This window comes from Phytophthora infestans, genomic scaffold (assembly GCF_000142945.1).
Source record: "Phytophthora infestans T30-4 supercont1.17 genomic scaffold, whole genome shotgun sequence".
NCBI classification, from domain to species: domain Eukaryota; phylum Oomycota; class Peronosporomycetes; order Peronosporales; family Peronosporaceae; genus Phytophthora; species Phytophthora infestans.
In genome coordinates, this window is record NW_003303742.1 from 1375181 (window position 1) to 1391984 (window position 16804).

Consider the following 16804-nt stretch of genomic DNA (forward strand, 5'->3'; position numbering starts at 1 on the left):
TCCCTTTACGCCACTCGTCGGTCTGAACAGGCACATGTCTGGCGACTTCTCGAGCTTTTGTCGGTGTCGCCTGGAGCCCTCGGTGGCGTAGCAGCTGCTGCCAGTCTTCAGGTTGAAGCTGGCACAACTCCAGGTGAAGCTGTTTGAGATATTGCACGTGTGATAGCTTTCGTTCACCATCTCTAACCCGCCGGCAATTGAAGACAATAAATGCATTGATAATTGCCAGATCAATAAGGCCTAGGAACAACGACTTGTAATACTTCCTGTAGCGTCTTGCGTTCGACGCTCGTCGGCCATTCTTCTGCTTTGCTGGTAGGATGGCCTCGCACAAGCCTTGGTTGTTCATCATAATCGTTCCAACGATGTAGAAAGACATCGTAAGCAGTTGCATTGCAAGCACCACGGAGGTGTAAAACGGATCTGTTACAACCAGTCGAAAGTCGGAGGGTCCAGTGGCGCCAAATACATGCTGGAGATTTCGCACCACTGCAGCAGGGCCGGATTTCTCGTCAGGTGGAATGCTGTCGTCTTGCATTTGGCGTTTACCACAGTAAACCACGAAACTGTATAAGACACGGTAAAGAAAGCGTTAGCATGTAGCAGACACGTTAAGACAACTTTTGAGCCAAAAAAAAAAAACGCGCCCGAAGGCGCGTCACAAACGTACTGGATGCAATAAGCCGTATCAGAACAGCACAGCATGAAAAGCTTAGTCTCCCATTTGTGAGGCTTATCTTTCATGTACACCCTCATGCGATTGAAAGCCGATCTTGACGGAAGCATCGCTTCATCAAACGCCATGACCGGTGGCGGGTATAAAGCTGCGCTGGAAAGTATATTGCAGTACGATGATTACTGGCCGCAGCTTCCACGCGCGGTCCGTCGCTGCCTCAGGAGCATCATTGCGACTGAAATGCATGTTGCGGGAAAGATGAGCAAACCGATCTCGCTTCATATAATGGCCGAAGCACCCACGCGGAATTGCGCCTTCGTCGGTAGTCTTCCAGTGGTGATCAAATTTCTCCTTGTTCGGCGCAATTGTTCTGGCAATGAGAAGTCCAATAAAAATGCAAAACTCTCTTCCAGATATGTCAGGTGTTGCCAATAAATTCTCCTTGATTTGTTCTTGCGATTTCACTTCAAAATTGCTGTCCTTCCGGTGGCGGGCTTGTTGCTTTGCACGCTGTGCGCCAACACGCTTATCCAAATTGTGAAGGAAATAGTCGTCACTAGCTCCGGCAATGTCTTCCCAAAGATGGGAAGGTGCAAACAAGAAGAATGACCCCAACGCGGTCGAAGCAGCGGAAAGGGCTTCTTCAGTAGGCCCGTGATCCCCGCTGTAAACTCCGCCAGCTGATTCAAGTAGAGATGGCTCGAAAAGTAAGTCAGGAGCAGCAGCAGAATCCTCCACGACGGCGTCGGCTTCTTCGAAGCCTAAGCTCTCATCATCATCGTAAATGGACATATTCTCATTGTCACCATCGGAATCCAGTGCTGCAAAAGCGCGATAATGTTTGGGTCATCTACATCCACATACACTATAAGAATCCATAACGTGTACCCTTAACGTGTATACACACCATAAGCTTACCCATCATCGTTCTGATTCCATGTGCAAGGCTGACGCTTGGTTGCACTTCTTCAGGTGGTATGGCGGCCGGTTGCCCTTCTTCACCTGGCATCGTGCTTTCTCCGTCGCTATCAGGCTCAGAGCAGGCATACTCTAAGCCAGATGTAGCAGCAGCATCGAATTCAGCATGTAAACTACAATTGAGATACTCGTCTGCACCTATAAGGGAGTGGTGTGTTAGCGTTAGCAGTAGTTCACAGGTACGAGCAAGATATTCGACAGCTTACCGTTTTCATCACCAGCTGAATTGCCCAAATCACTCTCTGCCAGGTGTGGAGACGTAGCCTGAATGTTCGGACAAACAGTCTTCGTCGTGTCTGGATCTGGACTGACAGTTCGGTCAGCAACTATATACACGATAGCGTTAGAATCATAACACGTACATACACAATAAGATCAAACGCACCATCTTGTCTATCAGGCACATCGGTTTCAGGCTGTCCACTCTCCGGAGAAGGTTAAGTCGCTGCTGCTTTTGCTTGTTGCTTCGCCGCGGTAGCTTTCTTTATCTCCTCTAGCAAAGCACACGTATTAGAGTCCACACAAAGACCTTGAAAGGCGATACTACTTACCCAAGGCGATACGGTCCAAATATGCCATCAACGCAGCCTCTCCAACGAAAAAGTCCACGCCACGTACGTCCTTCTTCGTCTTCCCCGGCATAAAGTACGTGTAGTCGTTTGACAGGCCCGTAGGGGCCTTTGATTTCCATCCTTCCTTCAGAAGCTCTCGCCATCGGCCTCTGAACCCGGACATCTGAGCGGCAGCGGCGAAAATTCTCGAATGACCGAGATATGGGTGGCGCAGAATTCCACCTGCAATCCTCTATGCTGATTTGTGTGACACCCATCAAACCTGTGTCTTCTAATTTTCTAGAAAAACCAAGTTCAAGGCACACGCATAGCTATGTACTGCTGTGCGGGAAGATGGGAAATATGCCTACCCCTTCTTGACTGACAATTTGTATGGCCCTATACAAACTTTACGTATAAAAGCTTAACGTGTCTCAGACACGTTTAGCTTTTTGCGGAATCGTGTCTCATACAGGCTCTCGGGTTTGGGGGGTTAAACAAGCGCCTCGTGTATGGTACCAAACCTTGTCTGCCTTCCTAGAGAATCTCGGGTTCCTGAAACTCATTAAAGATCGATGCGTATTTCGACGAATAGTTGCTGACATCACCTGTTACATTGCAGTGTACGTCGACGACTTACTGATCAATGCGCCTACACCAGCACTCGTCAGTGAGCTGAAATCAGCCTTGAAAAAGCGTTTCTCCATGTCAGATTTAGGGGAGGTGAAGTACTTACTCGGCTGGTCAATTCAACGTGACCGTAAAAACCGAACGATGTTTATCCACCAGCACAAGTACGCTACGAAGGTCATTGACCGCTTCAGCGACTACATTCCGTACCCTATTGCAACACCAGCAGAACGGAACGCTAAACTTTCCGTAAGCAGCCAGCCCAGCAGTGAGCAAGAGAAAGATGCGATGAAATCGATTCCGTATCGACAAGCTGTAGGTAGTGTCATGTATTTAATGGTAGGCACTCGACCCGATTTGGCATTCTACATGCGAGAGGTCAGCCAATTTCTAGCGAATCCAGGTATGGATCACTGGAAAGCAGTCATACGTGGTCTAAAGTACCTATCTGGAACGAAAGAATACGGTCATCTTCTGGAAGGCTCGACCGATATTACATCGGAAAACCTTGCCGATCAACTAATTGCCTACAGTGACTCTGACTACGCCAACTGCCCCGACTCGAGACGCTCCATTGGAGGATACGTGACAATGCTAGCTAGCGGTCCTATCTCATGGCTTTCGCGTAAGCATCATACTGTAGTTCTCTCTACAACAGAGGCAGAATATATCGCCCTGTGTCACTGCATGCAAGAGATGATATTCCCTTAAACTTCTCCTCAACGAACTTGGCTTTGCTACAACGCAGGCTAACACAATATACGAGGATAATCAGAGCTGCATCAAAATCTGCTACAACCCCGAACTTCACGGACGATCAAAACATATACACGTACGATACTGTTTCGTGCAAGAAAAAGTAGAGCGGCATGAATTCAACGTCACCTACTGCAATACGAAAGAGATGATAGCTGACATCTTCACTAAAGCTTTAGATAAGCACCAGTTTAGAGAACTAAGGGCCAAGCTCAGGATGAAATGTCTGAAAGCAGGATCCGGCCACTCAGTTTAGAAATATCCTGATAATACAAGCGCATGAAGCGTGTCTATATTCTGCGTTCTTTTTAAAAAAATTCCCACTGGGGTTTATTCTTTTTTGCTCGCACAAGGTTTTCCCTCGTTGAGGTTTCCCTGGTCAAGTACCGAATTATCTAGACACATGAGTTTATCAATAATAATCCATGCTTAACAACAAATTTGTTAGAGATACGCCAGTACATCTCAGTCGCTTTCACTTTCAGCATTTGTGTCACTGGACACGTAGTCGGTGTCATAATGTGTAGATTTTGTGGTTTCTGTGTGACAAATGACATCATCACTAAATACCCCAGCTTAGTGCCTTCTTCGATGGAGTGGTGGCCACGTGTGCTCGAGAAGCCCCTCCCCCCCTCCTCCAGCGTGGCGATGAGAACTGGCGCATGCTGCAGTGCTGTCCGCGGCGCCCGCTTCTTCTTCTCCCTCATAAGAAGCGCTCTTTGCAGATCGGAAGGGCTCTGTGCCCACCGAAATAGCCTCTACCGATGCGAGGGAGCCTGCTTCGTAGCAGCGGCAAGTAGAGACGACATGTTGGGCTCCATCCTTGAGTTCCTACCAGGCGTGTCACTTAGCGTCCTCCTTCCCTAGCAGAAACTGCAGGGCAAAGTCAGATCGGCTAGCCTAAGCGACTTCCTGGCGGCGTTTCAAGGACTGAGGAAAAGTCCTTTTAAGGAAAGTTTTACCTCTGTTATAACATAGAATTGTCAGTTTGATAAAATATGTTCAGAGGCAGGGAGGCTGTTGAAGTAGCCTCTTAACAGTTTGATTACCTTGACCTAGTCACTCCAAAATATTATAATGAGATTTAGGAGGTCCTGTTTAAGTCGGTATGACTGGCTTAAACTATACAGACACTAATGGCTTGTGTACAGCTATTGGTTTCTTCCTAAATCTAATAAAGTACTCACTTCGTCTTTTGACGCCTACAAGTAACGTCTTCTTCCTCTCCCTACTTCTTCTCGACCTGTCATACGAGTTATATGCTTCAAACACTGTGTCTTGACTTTCTCCAGTTCAGGCGGGAGATCTTAGACAGGTGGTTTTTCGAAAGGAAGCCCACGCTCCAAATGTCAACTTTTACCGTGTGCGACGAAGAAGCTAATATCTCAGGAGCACCCTCAAATGATTTACTTTCGCAGCCACGGTTGGCGCATACAGATGAGATGATACTAGCCACAGACATGGAATTGCATGTATTTATCCGCTCGAATTGCAATTTCAAACACGCAACTACATGTACAACTACCTGGGGGACCTATTACAGTGTAGGGGGAGTCGAATAGTAGTAGCCCCTCTCCCTTTCAAAATTGATACCGCACTAATCAGCTCATACTTCAGGTAGTACTAATACTTGTAAAATGCTTTAAATACTACTGTTGCACACGTCATGTGAAAACGTTGTTGCCACAGGAAGACAAACATTATTAGTACGCTTGGGTATGGAGAGTCTATTGGGCTTGACGCAAACGATGGCGCAGGTCTTATTTACGAAATATTAGCGGGCTTGAACACGTTGAAGCCGTCGCCAGCCGTGCTCATGAGCACACCTGGACACTGCGGGTGGAAGTGTAGCTCCTTGATGTCGGTCTGGCCCTGGTGAATGAACAGCAGCTGCGGTGGCAAGTCCAGCTTGGCCTCGCCATTCTCACCCTGGATGGGCACAGCAGCCTCGGCATCTTCTTCGACTGACATATCCCACACCGAGATCTGGTTGTCAGCGCCCGACACAGCGAGCACCGACTCGTCGGTCGGATGCCACTCAATAGACGTGACCGGGGCCGTATGGTACCGGAAATGAGCCACCGGGTTGTCGGCCTTAAAGTTGCGCAGGTCCCAAATCTTGAACGAGCCATCGTCCGAGCCGGACGCGAGCAGGTAAGCAACGTTGCGGTTCCACGTAATCACGTTCACGTCATCGTCGTGAGCAGCCACGTCCAGCATACTGCCAGCCTTCCGCCGGGTGTCCCAGATGCGCACAGTGCGGTCCGACGAGCACGAAGCGAACACTGACGCCTCGGTGGGGCTCCACTGCAGGTCCTCCACTGAGCTCTTGTGGCCGGTAAACGGCACCTTGTCCACACTCCATGCACCTTCCGAGTTAGCCCAGAGGTAAATGAACTTGCTGCAGTCGCCTGTAACGAGACGACCAGCTTGTACAGGAGACCAGTCCATCGCGAACCCCTCGTCAGCGTGTCCCGAAAACGTGTATACAGGAGCCTGCTTGGCTGGTAACGGAGCACTAGTCTTGCCATCTAGTGACTCGAGCTGCTTGGCGATATCCCAAAGGTGCACCTTCTTGCGGTCCGACCAGGTGGCTACAATGTTAGAGGACTGAGGCATGCAACGAATGCGATTCACGCCACCAGGGTGCGGGATGGAGCGCGACTCAAGCACGGGATCGCCTTCCGTCTCATCTTCATCGTCCGAGTCGTCATCCTCTGAGTCTGAGCCGTCGTTCTGCTTGGTTTTGTGCAGCTCCGACATCTTCATGACCGTGATCTGGTTGTCGTCAGCGTTGGTGGCTTGCGTGCCGGCCACCATGAAGACGGTCATAGGGAAGCGACTGCGCACGGCCCCGAGGTTATCACGCACGACGTCAATGCTCAGTGCCGGCCACTCGGCTGTCATGGCGTAGTACATGTCGTAAGCGCTGCTATCGTAGTCGAGCACCTCGTCATCGTGCAGCTTGTCCACACCAGGCATAAACACCTTCTTCACTTTCTTCTCGGCCTGCTCATCACCGTCCATGTCTACATCCTTGTCAGCACCAGCAGCTTCGCCATCCACGACCTCCTCGTCGCCGTCACTCTCGACCATCTCCTCGTCCTCCATGTCGTCACCGAACGGGTCTTCGAACACCAAATCTTCCTCGCCATTGTGCTGCTGTGCCGTGTGGCGCTTCACGTCACTCGAGAATTCGGTAGCTGCGCGCTTCTTCTGCTGGCTCATGGCTTCAGGATGGCAATGCAGTAGCAAGTGTCGGTAGCGATACGCGCCGAATGACAGGTCGCGGGCCAATGATGTAGTTCGACTGCCAATCAACAGTTCTGGTGGCTATAGCTGTGCATTTGGTGCCGTTTAAAACCCTTCTGTCACCAAACCTTTACTGTAGCCATTTGAAACACAAAATAGTGTGGGTACCATAGTTTTCAATTTTCACACAGATATCGACAAAATAACCGGTATTAATGTAGGTATTTTGCTGCTTTGAAAACGTGAGGCCAGGCGAAATGCTGAGCTCCTTACGGCGACGCCCGGCGACTCTGTTGCCACGCAGAGCTATCGGTGCAGCACGTAGTAAGCACAGCAAGGAGCACCATGAGCTGCGCGAGTCGGTCAGGTACGAAATGCGCCAGACATTCGTTCTAGAGCAGTCAGTCACAATTGCTGACACAAATCTACGCATATCAACAGAAAATTGGACTACGACGGATATCTATGCGGCCTGCTGCTACCGGTGAAGACGCGTCCATCTTTCTTCGCCATTGTACGTTATAAATGTACCAGTTATCGTATGCAGAAAGACTTTCTCGCTGACTTACAGCTCTACAGCGCGCGCTGAACGCCGAGATCGCGACCATCAAGGACTCGGCACATAGTAACCAGATCACGGGCAAGATCCGCATGCAATGGTGGCGCGAGCGTATTTACAATTTGTACGAAGTGTCGTCGTCAGCAGGAGCAGAGCGTCCGGAGCAGTCGACATCACTGCTGCGAGGGCTAGACAAGGCCATCCAGGAACACGACTTAACGCGGCGGTGGTTCGAGCGCCTACTGGACGCGCGAGATCAAGATCTTGACCGCGAAGACGTGCAGAGCTTACACGAACTGGAGATGTACGCGGAGCAGACGGCCTCGTCACTGCTGTACCTCACGCTAGAGAGTCTCGGTGTTCGCGACGACACAGCAGACCGCGTAGCAGGACACGCCGGCGTAGCAATCGGCTTGGCGACGCTACTGCGAGGAACGCCGTATCACTGTTCCCGACAGCAGTCTTATCTGCCCGAAGACCTCATGAACAAGGTACGGATCCAAATTCTGATCCACGGATTTGGTTCCCGTAATCCTTATGCTGACCGTTGGTTTGTTGTTGTTTGTCCGATCCAGCATGGTATCACGGTTGAGGATCTTTTAGCAGCGGTTGAAGATTCGAAGCTCGGCGACAAGGTGGCGCCCGTAGTGTTCGACGTTGCTTGTCGTGCTATGGAACATCTCCATCAAGCTCGTTCGTTGCGGAAAGAGTTGCCAAGCGAGTCCCGCAGCGCATTCCTACCGCTGGTTAGCTCCTCTTTGTATCTCAAAGACCTCGAGGCAGTCAACTTCAACGCCTTCGCTCTAGAACTGCAGCAGCGCAATATGTTTCAGCTCCACTTGCAGGTGTTGAAGCACTACTTTTTGCGCAAATACTAGAGCCCTGTAGACCTGCGCAATGCAGTCACAATACACTATACAACAACCTCAATTCCTTTCTTCATTGGTTCCTCGCTTCGTTTAGCTGGAGCTTCTACCGCTGATTCCAAAAGCCACTCGATCAATGAGGAGAACTGCCCAATGTCTGGCCTCTTGTAGCTCCTCCCACGGACCTAAGATATACACGGAAGCTTGTTCATCTTCCGTCCCTTCACACATGTAGTCCGTGGTCTTCGTTGATCCCCCTCGACGGCACAAGCAACGCTACCGGTAGAAAAGGCACCTCGCAGGATCTTCAGCACGCTAATTCCTCTGTTTCTTGGCCGATCCTACTGTTTTGTTGCCGCTGCTGCCACTGTTCGGTGTTCCCTGCTGCTGCTGCTGTTGACCGATACTCGATGACCGCCGCTTGGCGTCCAATGCGGCCAATTGGCCCTGCAGCTGATCCTTTTTCAACTTGACGCGGTTCTCGAACTCGAAGCCGCTTTTGAAGTAATCCAGACGCGACGGCGCCGAAATGTGCAGCAATTCCTCCTCAATAGCACAGGCCTAGATGTTATAAACAGCATTTTAGTCCAAAACTCATGCATACACCATTCTACAGCTCGAAAATTGGTCGCTTACCACTTGCAGTAGGTCTTCGTAGGTAGAGCAGCGGCTCGTGTAGGCGTCACGGATCTTAGAGCGCACTGCCTGACGCTCTTCGATAGTGAGATACATCCTCCAGTCCTGCATAGTAGACGACTGAGAGACGCTGCGTGTAGCGGTCGTGGCACTCACGTTGGTGCTAGCCACGGTAGAACCGCCAGTGCCCGTAGTCGAGAGGCCGCTGCTGCCTCCGCGGAGCGTCTGATTGGTCGACGGGCGATTGTACGCGCCCGACGACGTCACAGCACGCAGAATCTGTGGCGGATTCGTGTTGGGCGTCGCGTGTAGCACCGACGGGATCGAGTTCATGTTGTTCATACCCACGCCCAAGTGGCTGGACAGACCGCCCGCGTGTCCGTGGCCAACGCTGCTAGCAGCACCGCCGCTTAGCGTGCGCTTGAGAGACGGAATGGACTGCGTTGAGCCGTTGGCGGGGTCGTTCTTCATCTGCCCGAGGTTCATCGTGATAGGCTTGTACGCATACAGCGCAAGCTTCTTTGTTTTTGAGCGTTCCCCCTTTTGTGAATCCAGCGGTAACATGTCGGTTTACCGGTGTCAATAACAGCTGGCTTTTTTTCGCGAGGACCTTTACGTTGCTGCAAAGTTGGTGACTGTTGCATTTTGTTTTCACTCTATGGTTCTTATCTCTAGAGCGGATCGTGCGGCCACACCACTGGTTGGAAGGTATCGCAGAACTCATCGAATAGCGCGTTCAAAGACGTTTCTAAAGCGGTAACCTGCGGATTTAGCGGAGCAGTCGAGCCTCGTCGCTTCCACGTGCGTGCCAGCTCGCGGGTCTTCGCACTCGCAATTTCGCGCTGCAGGTGGCCTGAGCGACTTGCACTAGCCGCAGCAACCGCTTCTGCATTTACTGTCTGCTGCTGCTTGGGTTTCTTCTTCTGTTGGGGCTTTTTCTTTTTATTATTTGTCCTGCTCTTCTGCTTCTGTTGCTGGAGTTGCTGCACTTGAATCGACGACTGGAATCGTTCTCGCCACTCATCGCTCAGAACGTATCCGTACTCATACTCGTCATCATCTTTTTCATCATTACCTTCTGCTTCGTCGTCATAGTGAGCTTCATTCATCGCAGAATGGTATCTGCTGCCACTCCAACTCGCAGAGACCGGAGTATCCATTGGACTAAAGTATTCCGATGTGGGTGGTGCCGGATATTGCACTGGAGTGAAAGTCGTTGGTATAAGCCATCGCCTCTCCTGTCGCTGCTGTTGCTCTGCAAAGATCCTCGGCCAGGCCTCCGGGAACGGGAACGGTGGCGGGATGAACGAGCCGTCCATTTGCATCTTGCAAAAAAATGTGCTTAAGTTTGTAAGAAGAAACCGGTAGTACCGATTAGCTCCTCGTATTTAGGATAGGGCCTCTATTTGAAAAATGGATACATCTCTTTCCAGCCACTGAGGTTGAATCACTTGTCAACCATCAGCTCACTTGTCGGAAATGCCGCCCCAAAAAAAGCGCTCCCGTGGCTCCGGCAAGGCGCCAATCGACCCCAAAACCGCTCAAAATGAGGACCGTGTAGTGGAGATGATGGAGGATGACTCCGACAGTAGCGAGAGTGAAGACGACCTCACATTCGCTCCCAACGATGGAGCTGATGACGATGACGACTCGGACGACGAGATGGACGGCGGAGAAGCTACTACTGCTGCTGCCGGCAGCAACGTCAACGTGGACTTCCTCTTCTCAGACCCGCGCGAGGCTCATTTCCACAGCGTCAAACAGTTTCTACTGGCCTATCTGCCTCCTACGCAGCCCTTCGACGTGTCTGGACTGGCCAATGCCATCGTAGGTCAAGTCACTGCCGGTACTATGGTCTGCGTGGAAGGCGAGGATGACGTATATGGCTTCATCACTGCGCTCAACCTTAAAAGCTTCGTCAACGAGACAAGCATCCAGCAGATCCTACAGTACGTGACTAAAAAGTGTCCAAGTACCGAGCTGTCAAAGCTTCAGCAGATTCTTAACACCAAGAACGTGGGTCTTGTGCTCAACGAACGCATGGTAAACCTACCGTATCAATTGGTACCAGCACTTCACTCGGCGCTGCATGAGGATATTGAGTGGGCGATTGAGAACGAGGACACGGAGGAGCTACGCAACAGCTTCAAGATGGACTATTTCCTCATTCTGGCCACCTGTACGGAGGAGAAGAGCGGCAGTAGCGGCTCCAAGAAGGGCAAAAAGTCCAAGACGGCGTATGAGCAGACAGCCAAGTTCTTCCACAACTTCGAGGACGAGTTCCTGGAGCAGGAGGCCGAGCTTTCCTTCTCGTTTGACACGCCCTTGACTGAACGCGAGCAGGTGGACAAGAGCAGCAAGACTACAGTTGTGATGCTGCTCGAGCGCGAAAAACACAAGGCGGCGTTGGCCAGCATCTCGGCAATGATCAACGTGTAATTAGAATATTTAGCGCCCGCGTTTGACCCCTTGCTGTCTACTTATGGTATTCCTATGCCTGACTGTGTCGCGCCATCCAGTCTTTTGCCAGACCAATACTTGTACGCAGATGACGTAGCTCTTCTTCTTCTTCAGGTCGTAGAAAGCGTCGACTCAAGAGAGACGCAGACACTTGACTTCTAGTCTGGGAAGTTGAAGCTTCGTTAAGTAGATCGCTGGTGCTCGTATACGTTTCTTCATTCTCCCTCGCTTCGAGTGAGATGCCATTCTTCCAGTACGAAGGTCCTTTTCGAAGTGGTGAGAGCGGTGAAGCTGTCCACTCGTCAGTATCACAAGCCACTGCTTCGCCTGAGCTATCGCTATTGCCTACTGAGCGTCTGTAGTTAGCTTCTCGTTCGTATTTCACAGCTTTAGTTCGATAACCTGGTGCGGTGAGCTCGTTCTTGACGCGATCCAGAGACTCGGGTGAGAATGCTGCTAGCTTCTCTTCTAGTGCTTGCAATTTGGCTCGTTGCTGTGAAACTGGAGACGCTGGTCGAGGAGAAGCGAGTGGATTGTGGCTTGAACGTCGGACGCTGCGCATTCGCCGTAGTCTTGGCTGACTCGCTGAGCTGCTGTCCGTCGAAATGGAGCTGGCGTCGATCTGCTTTTCTGTCGACTCGCTATTTATCGTGGCGAAATCGCTTTGAAGTGCATGTTGAGTTTGGTCCTGCAGCTTCTTGGCTGCAGCGAGGATCGCTGCGTCGCATTCTTCCTGGCGATTTTGAATCGTGGCGTACATCTCGCCTTCGATTTCAGCAACTTTGCTGAGATATTGCTGCTGGAAGACTTCTAGACGCAAGGTGTAGCTCTAAGATAAAAGCGTATTAGAAGGAGGTGGTTAGAGCCGTGTATTCGATCACGAGACGATCGTGGGGTTTACCTCTTGAATCAGTCTCACTTGGCTTTCCAGTGCGCGCTCTTCTTGCCTCTTGAGAAACTGCAGCTCATCCATCGCTTGCTCCAACATACTCTGCACCTGGTTTGCAGCTAAGCTTGGCAAGAAATCAGTGCTAGTTCCCTGGCCGTTATAAAAGAGATGCTCGTTTCCACTGTTGACTTACTGGAGTCTCGATGTGCAGAATGCCGCTTCATCTGTTCCCGCAAGGCATTAATATGCTGCTCAATTGCCGCTTGAAGCGGCCGAGCGGAGCTACGTATAAGGGATTTGCTGAGTCGATTAGTAGCTCTTTCATCCGGCACACTGCTGTCGCTTGAGATGCAAGATCGCTGGCATTCTCCAGACTCCCGTTGCTCCGTCACAGTCTTCGACGGTCTCCGAGACCTATTCAGACTTTTCAAAAGACGTTTTTGTGTCTGGGTGTTCTCCTTCTTCTTGGTCTTTGTCGGACGATTCAGGAAAATGCGACGCAAGCGCTTGAATTTCTGTTGCGCCTCACTCTTCCCGTCCAGTACTAATTCGAGACCGTCAACATCACTGTCGCTAAGGCTTTCAACGTCGATTTCGCTGCTAAAGCTGCTTTCACTGCTGCTGCTATTGTAGTATCTGACGTCTTTGCCCTCGTTACTGAAGCTGCCCCGGGTCATGTTCGTGGCAGCGCCTAAGGTTGCTAGCAGCGTGTCTGTTCAGGGCTAGGAAACTGATGGCAACATGTTGGACCAAAATGAAAAAATAGTCCGGACCAAAATATTGAAGTTGAAGTTGCCCGATCATTCTTTCGCTGGTGCCCGGGTCCCAAGCTTCACAACGGGTTTTACTCTCCATGGAGGTGGTGAGCAAGCTTTTCGTGTACACCAAGCTGGTGGTAGTTCTCGCGGCTACGATGGTGGCGAAGGTATTGTGGATGGGGACTACTCGGCTCGCTGAGATGACTCGCCGTCTTGTGGGGATGTCTCGAGTTGATTTGGCGGATGGATATCAGCAGCTATTGAGCACGGAAAGTGTCGACGACGTAGTGCGGGAGGACCTCGCAGCCGAGTGGGTTTCAGAGTCTCAAGAGGACAATTGGGAACCTGACGCGAAGAATCTACTGGATGAGGGTAGAAAGCCAAGCCACCGAAGCTCTGAGTCAAGCACTGAGGACGAGCTGATTGAGCTCAGCGATGGAGAAGAACCCACCTCTTTGCTTGGCTCGATCAAACGCAACCGAGTTGCAGCCAAGTTGCCTCCGCTGAATTGGTCCGTGATTAACTCGGAATAAAAAGTTGCTCATGATGTTGTGGTCGCCATAACTATTAATTCCCTTTTCTTCCAATCACCGTCTTTTGTAGCTCTTCGTCAAAGGCATGGCGTCCCGGGCGACGAAGCGGTCGCTGTTGACCTTCCTCTTGGCCTTGATCGTGGCCATTGCATGCATGTTGGTACTCTCCATTCAAGTACCGAGTGTGGCAGCTGTTCCTGCCAATTCTCGTTCATCAAAACGATTTGGAGTCGACGCAGCGCTCGACGAAGACGAGGAGGAGGACGAAGATTGGGACTTTATGGACGACAGCGCCATTTTGGGGCTGTCACAGCGAGAAAGCGGTGAAGTCCAGGCAGACACTGCAGTAGCGTGTGTGGATTCGATGCCTACTGAGCTCGTGGACGACGACTACTGCGACTGCGAAGACGGTAGTGATGAACCCAATACAGCAGCCTGTTCCCACGTGCTACAGCGCTCCGAGACACCCCCATTCAGTCGCGAATATAACTGCAAAGCTGACGATAAGATGGTGTCACTAGCCTTTTTAGACGACGGCGTGTGTGACTGCTGTGATGGCAGTGACGAGAAGGACGGACTGTGCGTTAACACTTGTGACACCGAGTGGAAACAGAGGTTCCAGACGCTTCAAGAGAGGCTGAACGTAGTGCAGAGGGGCCTAAAGCGTCGATCCCAGTATCTAATTGAAGCTGTAGACAAAGTGCAGCAGCTCAAAGAAGACTTTGAACGTCTTGCAGAAGCATATCATGCTGGACAAAGAGCATTCGAGGATTTGCAGCGACGAGCACAACACAACCCGGAGCTGCGAGGACAACTGGAGCAGTCATACAATGTGCTGCGTAGAGTGCAGTACGTCACGTACATCCAAAGTCGTGTGGTCGATCCAAGTACGTTCTCGGATGCAGTCTGGAAACCTGCTTTCGTCGAGCTGGTGGGTCGATGCTTCACGTACACAGTGAACGAGAAGGAGCTCAAGGGAGGGACACCCAACGTGATTCCTCGCAAGTACGACATGGTCTTCTGTCCATTCCAGAACGTATCACAGACTGAACCTTGGTATCCTCTGTGGACGAAGGTAGAGCGTCAAACAAAGGGCGGGAGCGAAGCAGCGATTAAAAATGAAGAGGAAGAAGTGCCACGTCCCATCGGCTTGGGGGTCTGGAACGAGTGGCAAGAGTCTGTTAACCTTCTGCGTGTGCAGAGCTACAACCACGGAGAGCCCTGTGCAAATGGACAAGAGCGGCACACACGCGTGCAGTTGTCATGCAGTGATCAGAATCGTGTGGTGTCTGTAGAGGAACGTGAAATGTGTCAGTACGAGATTCGCTTCGAGACTCCAGCAGCGTGTGAACGAACAGAAGAAGACACGATACAAGAAGAAACAGCTCGCGTTATGACGTTTTCCAAGAAGGAATTGGAAGGCCACGAAGAACTGTGACGTCGATGCAATAGATTTCACCTCGCCATCATCATTATGAGGCTTTGTTTGCGTGATTCAGCAGCTTCTTGGTCGTGTGTTCTCTTCAGTATCTCGTTCTCTTCGTCTTCATTGAGCCAACGTTTGCGTTCACCACGAACAAACTCGCCATATCTCCATCCACCTCGTTTACCGAGTCCACAACACGCTACGCCTTCGACAAATCCGTTCACAAACTGTCCTCGAAGACGAGATCCATCTGAGTACAGCAGCTCGCCTTCGCCATGGCGAACATTCCTCACAAACTCACCAACATACTGTACGACGTCATAGAGTCCCATCCGCATGTTAATTAAGTTTGAGCTGCCTTTTTCAAGTATTTCGTTCGCCATGAGAATGTCGAACTCCAGCGGGAGATACACACGTTCACCGCGACCATGAAGCTGGCCATGTACCCATTCACCACGCCATAATTTCCCATCAGGAGAGCGCAAACAACCCTGGCCATGGAAGCGACCACGTACAACTCCACCTTTGTACGTTGTTTTCCCTCGACCACGATGCCAACAGCCGGAGCCTTGAGGGAACTCAAACTCGCCCTTCCATTCCCAGTTCGTTCGTTCTTCCTCCGTCTCTGGTCGTTCTTCGGTCTGCGGCTTGAACTCGTAGATGATGCTAGCTTCACCTGTCTGGTGACCATTGTAGTAGTCTCCATCGTATAGTACAAGTCCAATGCCACCGTTCTTCTTGGCTTTACCTCGAGGTTTCACAATGATCTTGCTGGTGTGAACTCCTCGGCCATGCATCTGATCGTCCACCCAATCGCCTTCATATCGATCGCCATTGGAGAACACTCGAGTGCCTTTACCGTGCCGCTTAGAGCGTACGAGTGTGCCATCATACACGCCTCCATCTCGATACACAAAGCGTCCTTCGCCATGAAGATCTCCTCTTTCAAAGACACCGTCGTATGTGTCTCCATTCGCATATCGTATCGCTCCTGGACCGTTCTGCAAGCCACGTTCAAATATCCCCACAGCAGTACGTCCATCGCATTCAAGAACACCCGTTCCGTGCGGTTCATCGTCCTCCCACGCACCTTCATATCGTCGTCTATTCTCCTTCTCTTCACCTCTTCCGTACACACGTACACCTTGTCCATGTCGCTTACCATCCACAAAGTCGCCTACATAAGAGCCATGGACACCTCCAGGTCCATACGACATACGTCCAAAGCCGTGGAAGTTGTCAAAGCGGAAGCCTCCGCTGTAAACTGACCCGTTTCGATAACGCAGCTCTCCACTTCCATGGCGCAAACCTCGAACGAACTCGCCGTCGTACACATCACCCGTAGTTCCATACACACAGACGCCTTTACCGTCGTAAAGTCCTTTCTTCAGCTTGCCATCGTACTGGTCTCCACTTCGCGTTTGCCAAGTGCCATGTCCATGCTTGAGTCCACGTACGAAATCTCCTTCGTACTTTTCTCCACGTCGCCATGTCTTGGTCAGCGGATGTTGAGATTTGGGGATACGCAGCACACCGAATCCTTCATACAAGTTGTTGACAAACTCTCCAGTGTAACCTCCACCCGACCCAAAGGTGAGAGCTCCTTGGCCATGACACTTGCCATCAGCCCACTCGCCATCATAAACATCACCCGTTGGATACTTGAGTCGACCCCGTCGATGAATCGATCCATCGTCACCAAGACGCCACGAACTGACGCTGTAAATCACGTTTCCTCCTGCTCTGGGTTTCGTATCGCTCATAGTTTCCTACAGCACAATAAAAAAATAGATCCGGCGACTCTCCAACAACAGCATAAACAAACACACACAAG

The 16804-nt window shown here is 51.0% G+C and overlaps 7 protein-coding genes across 7 annotated transcripts; 3 read left to right on the forward strand and 4 right to left on the reverse strand.

Moving 5' to 3' along the window:
- Positions 1–5321: 5321 nt before the first annotated feature.
- Positions 5322–6886, reverse strand: PITG_10015 (glutamate-rich WD repeat-containing protein; the record flags this gene model as incomplete). The annotated part of the gene is made up of 1 exon (XM_002902505.1): positions 5322–6886. The coding sequence occupies one exon, from the start codon at positions 6817–6819 to the stop codon at positions 5356–5358; it is 1464 nt and encodes a 487-aa protein (XP_002902551.1).
- A 214-nt stretch (positions 6887–7100) lies between these two features.
- On the forward strand, positions 7101–8280 carry PITG_10016 (uncharacterized protein; the record flags this gene model as incomplete). The annotated part of the gene is made up of 4 exons (XM_002902506.1): positions 7101–7210; positions 7285–7357; positions 7423–7893; positions 7978–8280. The coding sequence occupies 4 exons, from the start codon at positions 7101–7103 to the stop codon at positions 8278–8280; spliced, it is 957 nt and encodes a 318-aa protein (XP_002902552.1).
- Positions 8281–8583: 303 nt separating this feature from the next.
- On the reverse strand, positions 8584–9997 carry PITG_10017 (uncharacterized protein; the record flags this gene model as incomplete). Its single annotated transcript, XM_002902507.1, has 4 exons — positions 8584–8829; positions 8905–9444; positions 9600–9905; positions 9980–9997. 4 exons carry the CDS (start codon positions 9995–9997, stop codon positions 8584–8586), a joined length of 1110 nt encoding a protein of 369 aa, XP_002902553.1.
- Positions 9998–10373: 376 nt separating this feature from the next.
- PITG_10018 (BCCIP family protein) lies at positions 10374–11343 on the forward strand (the record flags this gene model as incomplete). Its single annotated transcript, XM_002902508.1, has 1 exon — positions 10374–11343. The coding sequence occupies one exon, from the start codon at positions 10384–10386 to the stop codon at positions 11341–11343; it is 960 nt and encodes a 319-aa protein (XP_002902554.1).
- A 52-nt stretch (positions 11344–11395) lies between these two features.
- PITG_10019 (uncharacterized protein) lies at positions 11396–12477 on the reverse strand (the record flags this gene model as incomplete). The annotated part of the gene is made up of 5 exons (XM_002902509.1): positions 11396–11655; positions 11767–11874; positions 11947–12193; positions 12266–12372; positions 12447–12477. 5 exons carry the CDS (start codon positions 12475–12477, stop codon positions 11396–11398), a joined length of 753 nt encoding a protein of 250 aa, XP_002902555.1.
- Positions 12478–13629: 1152 nt separating this feature from the next.
- Positions 13630–14982, forward strand: PITG_10020 (glucosidase 2 subunit beta-like protein; the record flags this gene model as incomplete). The annotated part of the gene is made up of 1 exon (XM_002902510.1): positions 13630–14982. The coding sequence occupies one exon, from the start codon at positions 13630–13632 to the stop codon at positions 14980–14982; it is 1353 nt and encodes a 450-aa protein (XP_002902556.1).
- Positions 14983–14999: 17 nt separating this feature from the next.
- On the reverse strand, positions 15000–16733 carry PITG_10021 (radial spoke protein 1; the record flags this gene model as incomplete). Its single annotated transcript, XM_002902511.1, has 1 exon — positions 15000–16733. One exon carries the CDS (start codon positions 16731–16733, stop codon positions 15000–15002), a length of 1734 nt encoding a protein of 577 aa, XP_002902557.1.
- Between the last annotated feature and the right edge of the window lie 71 nt (positions 16734–16804).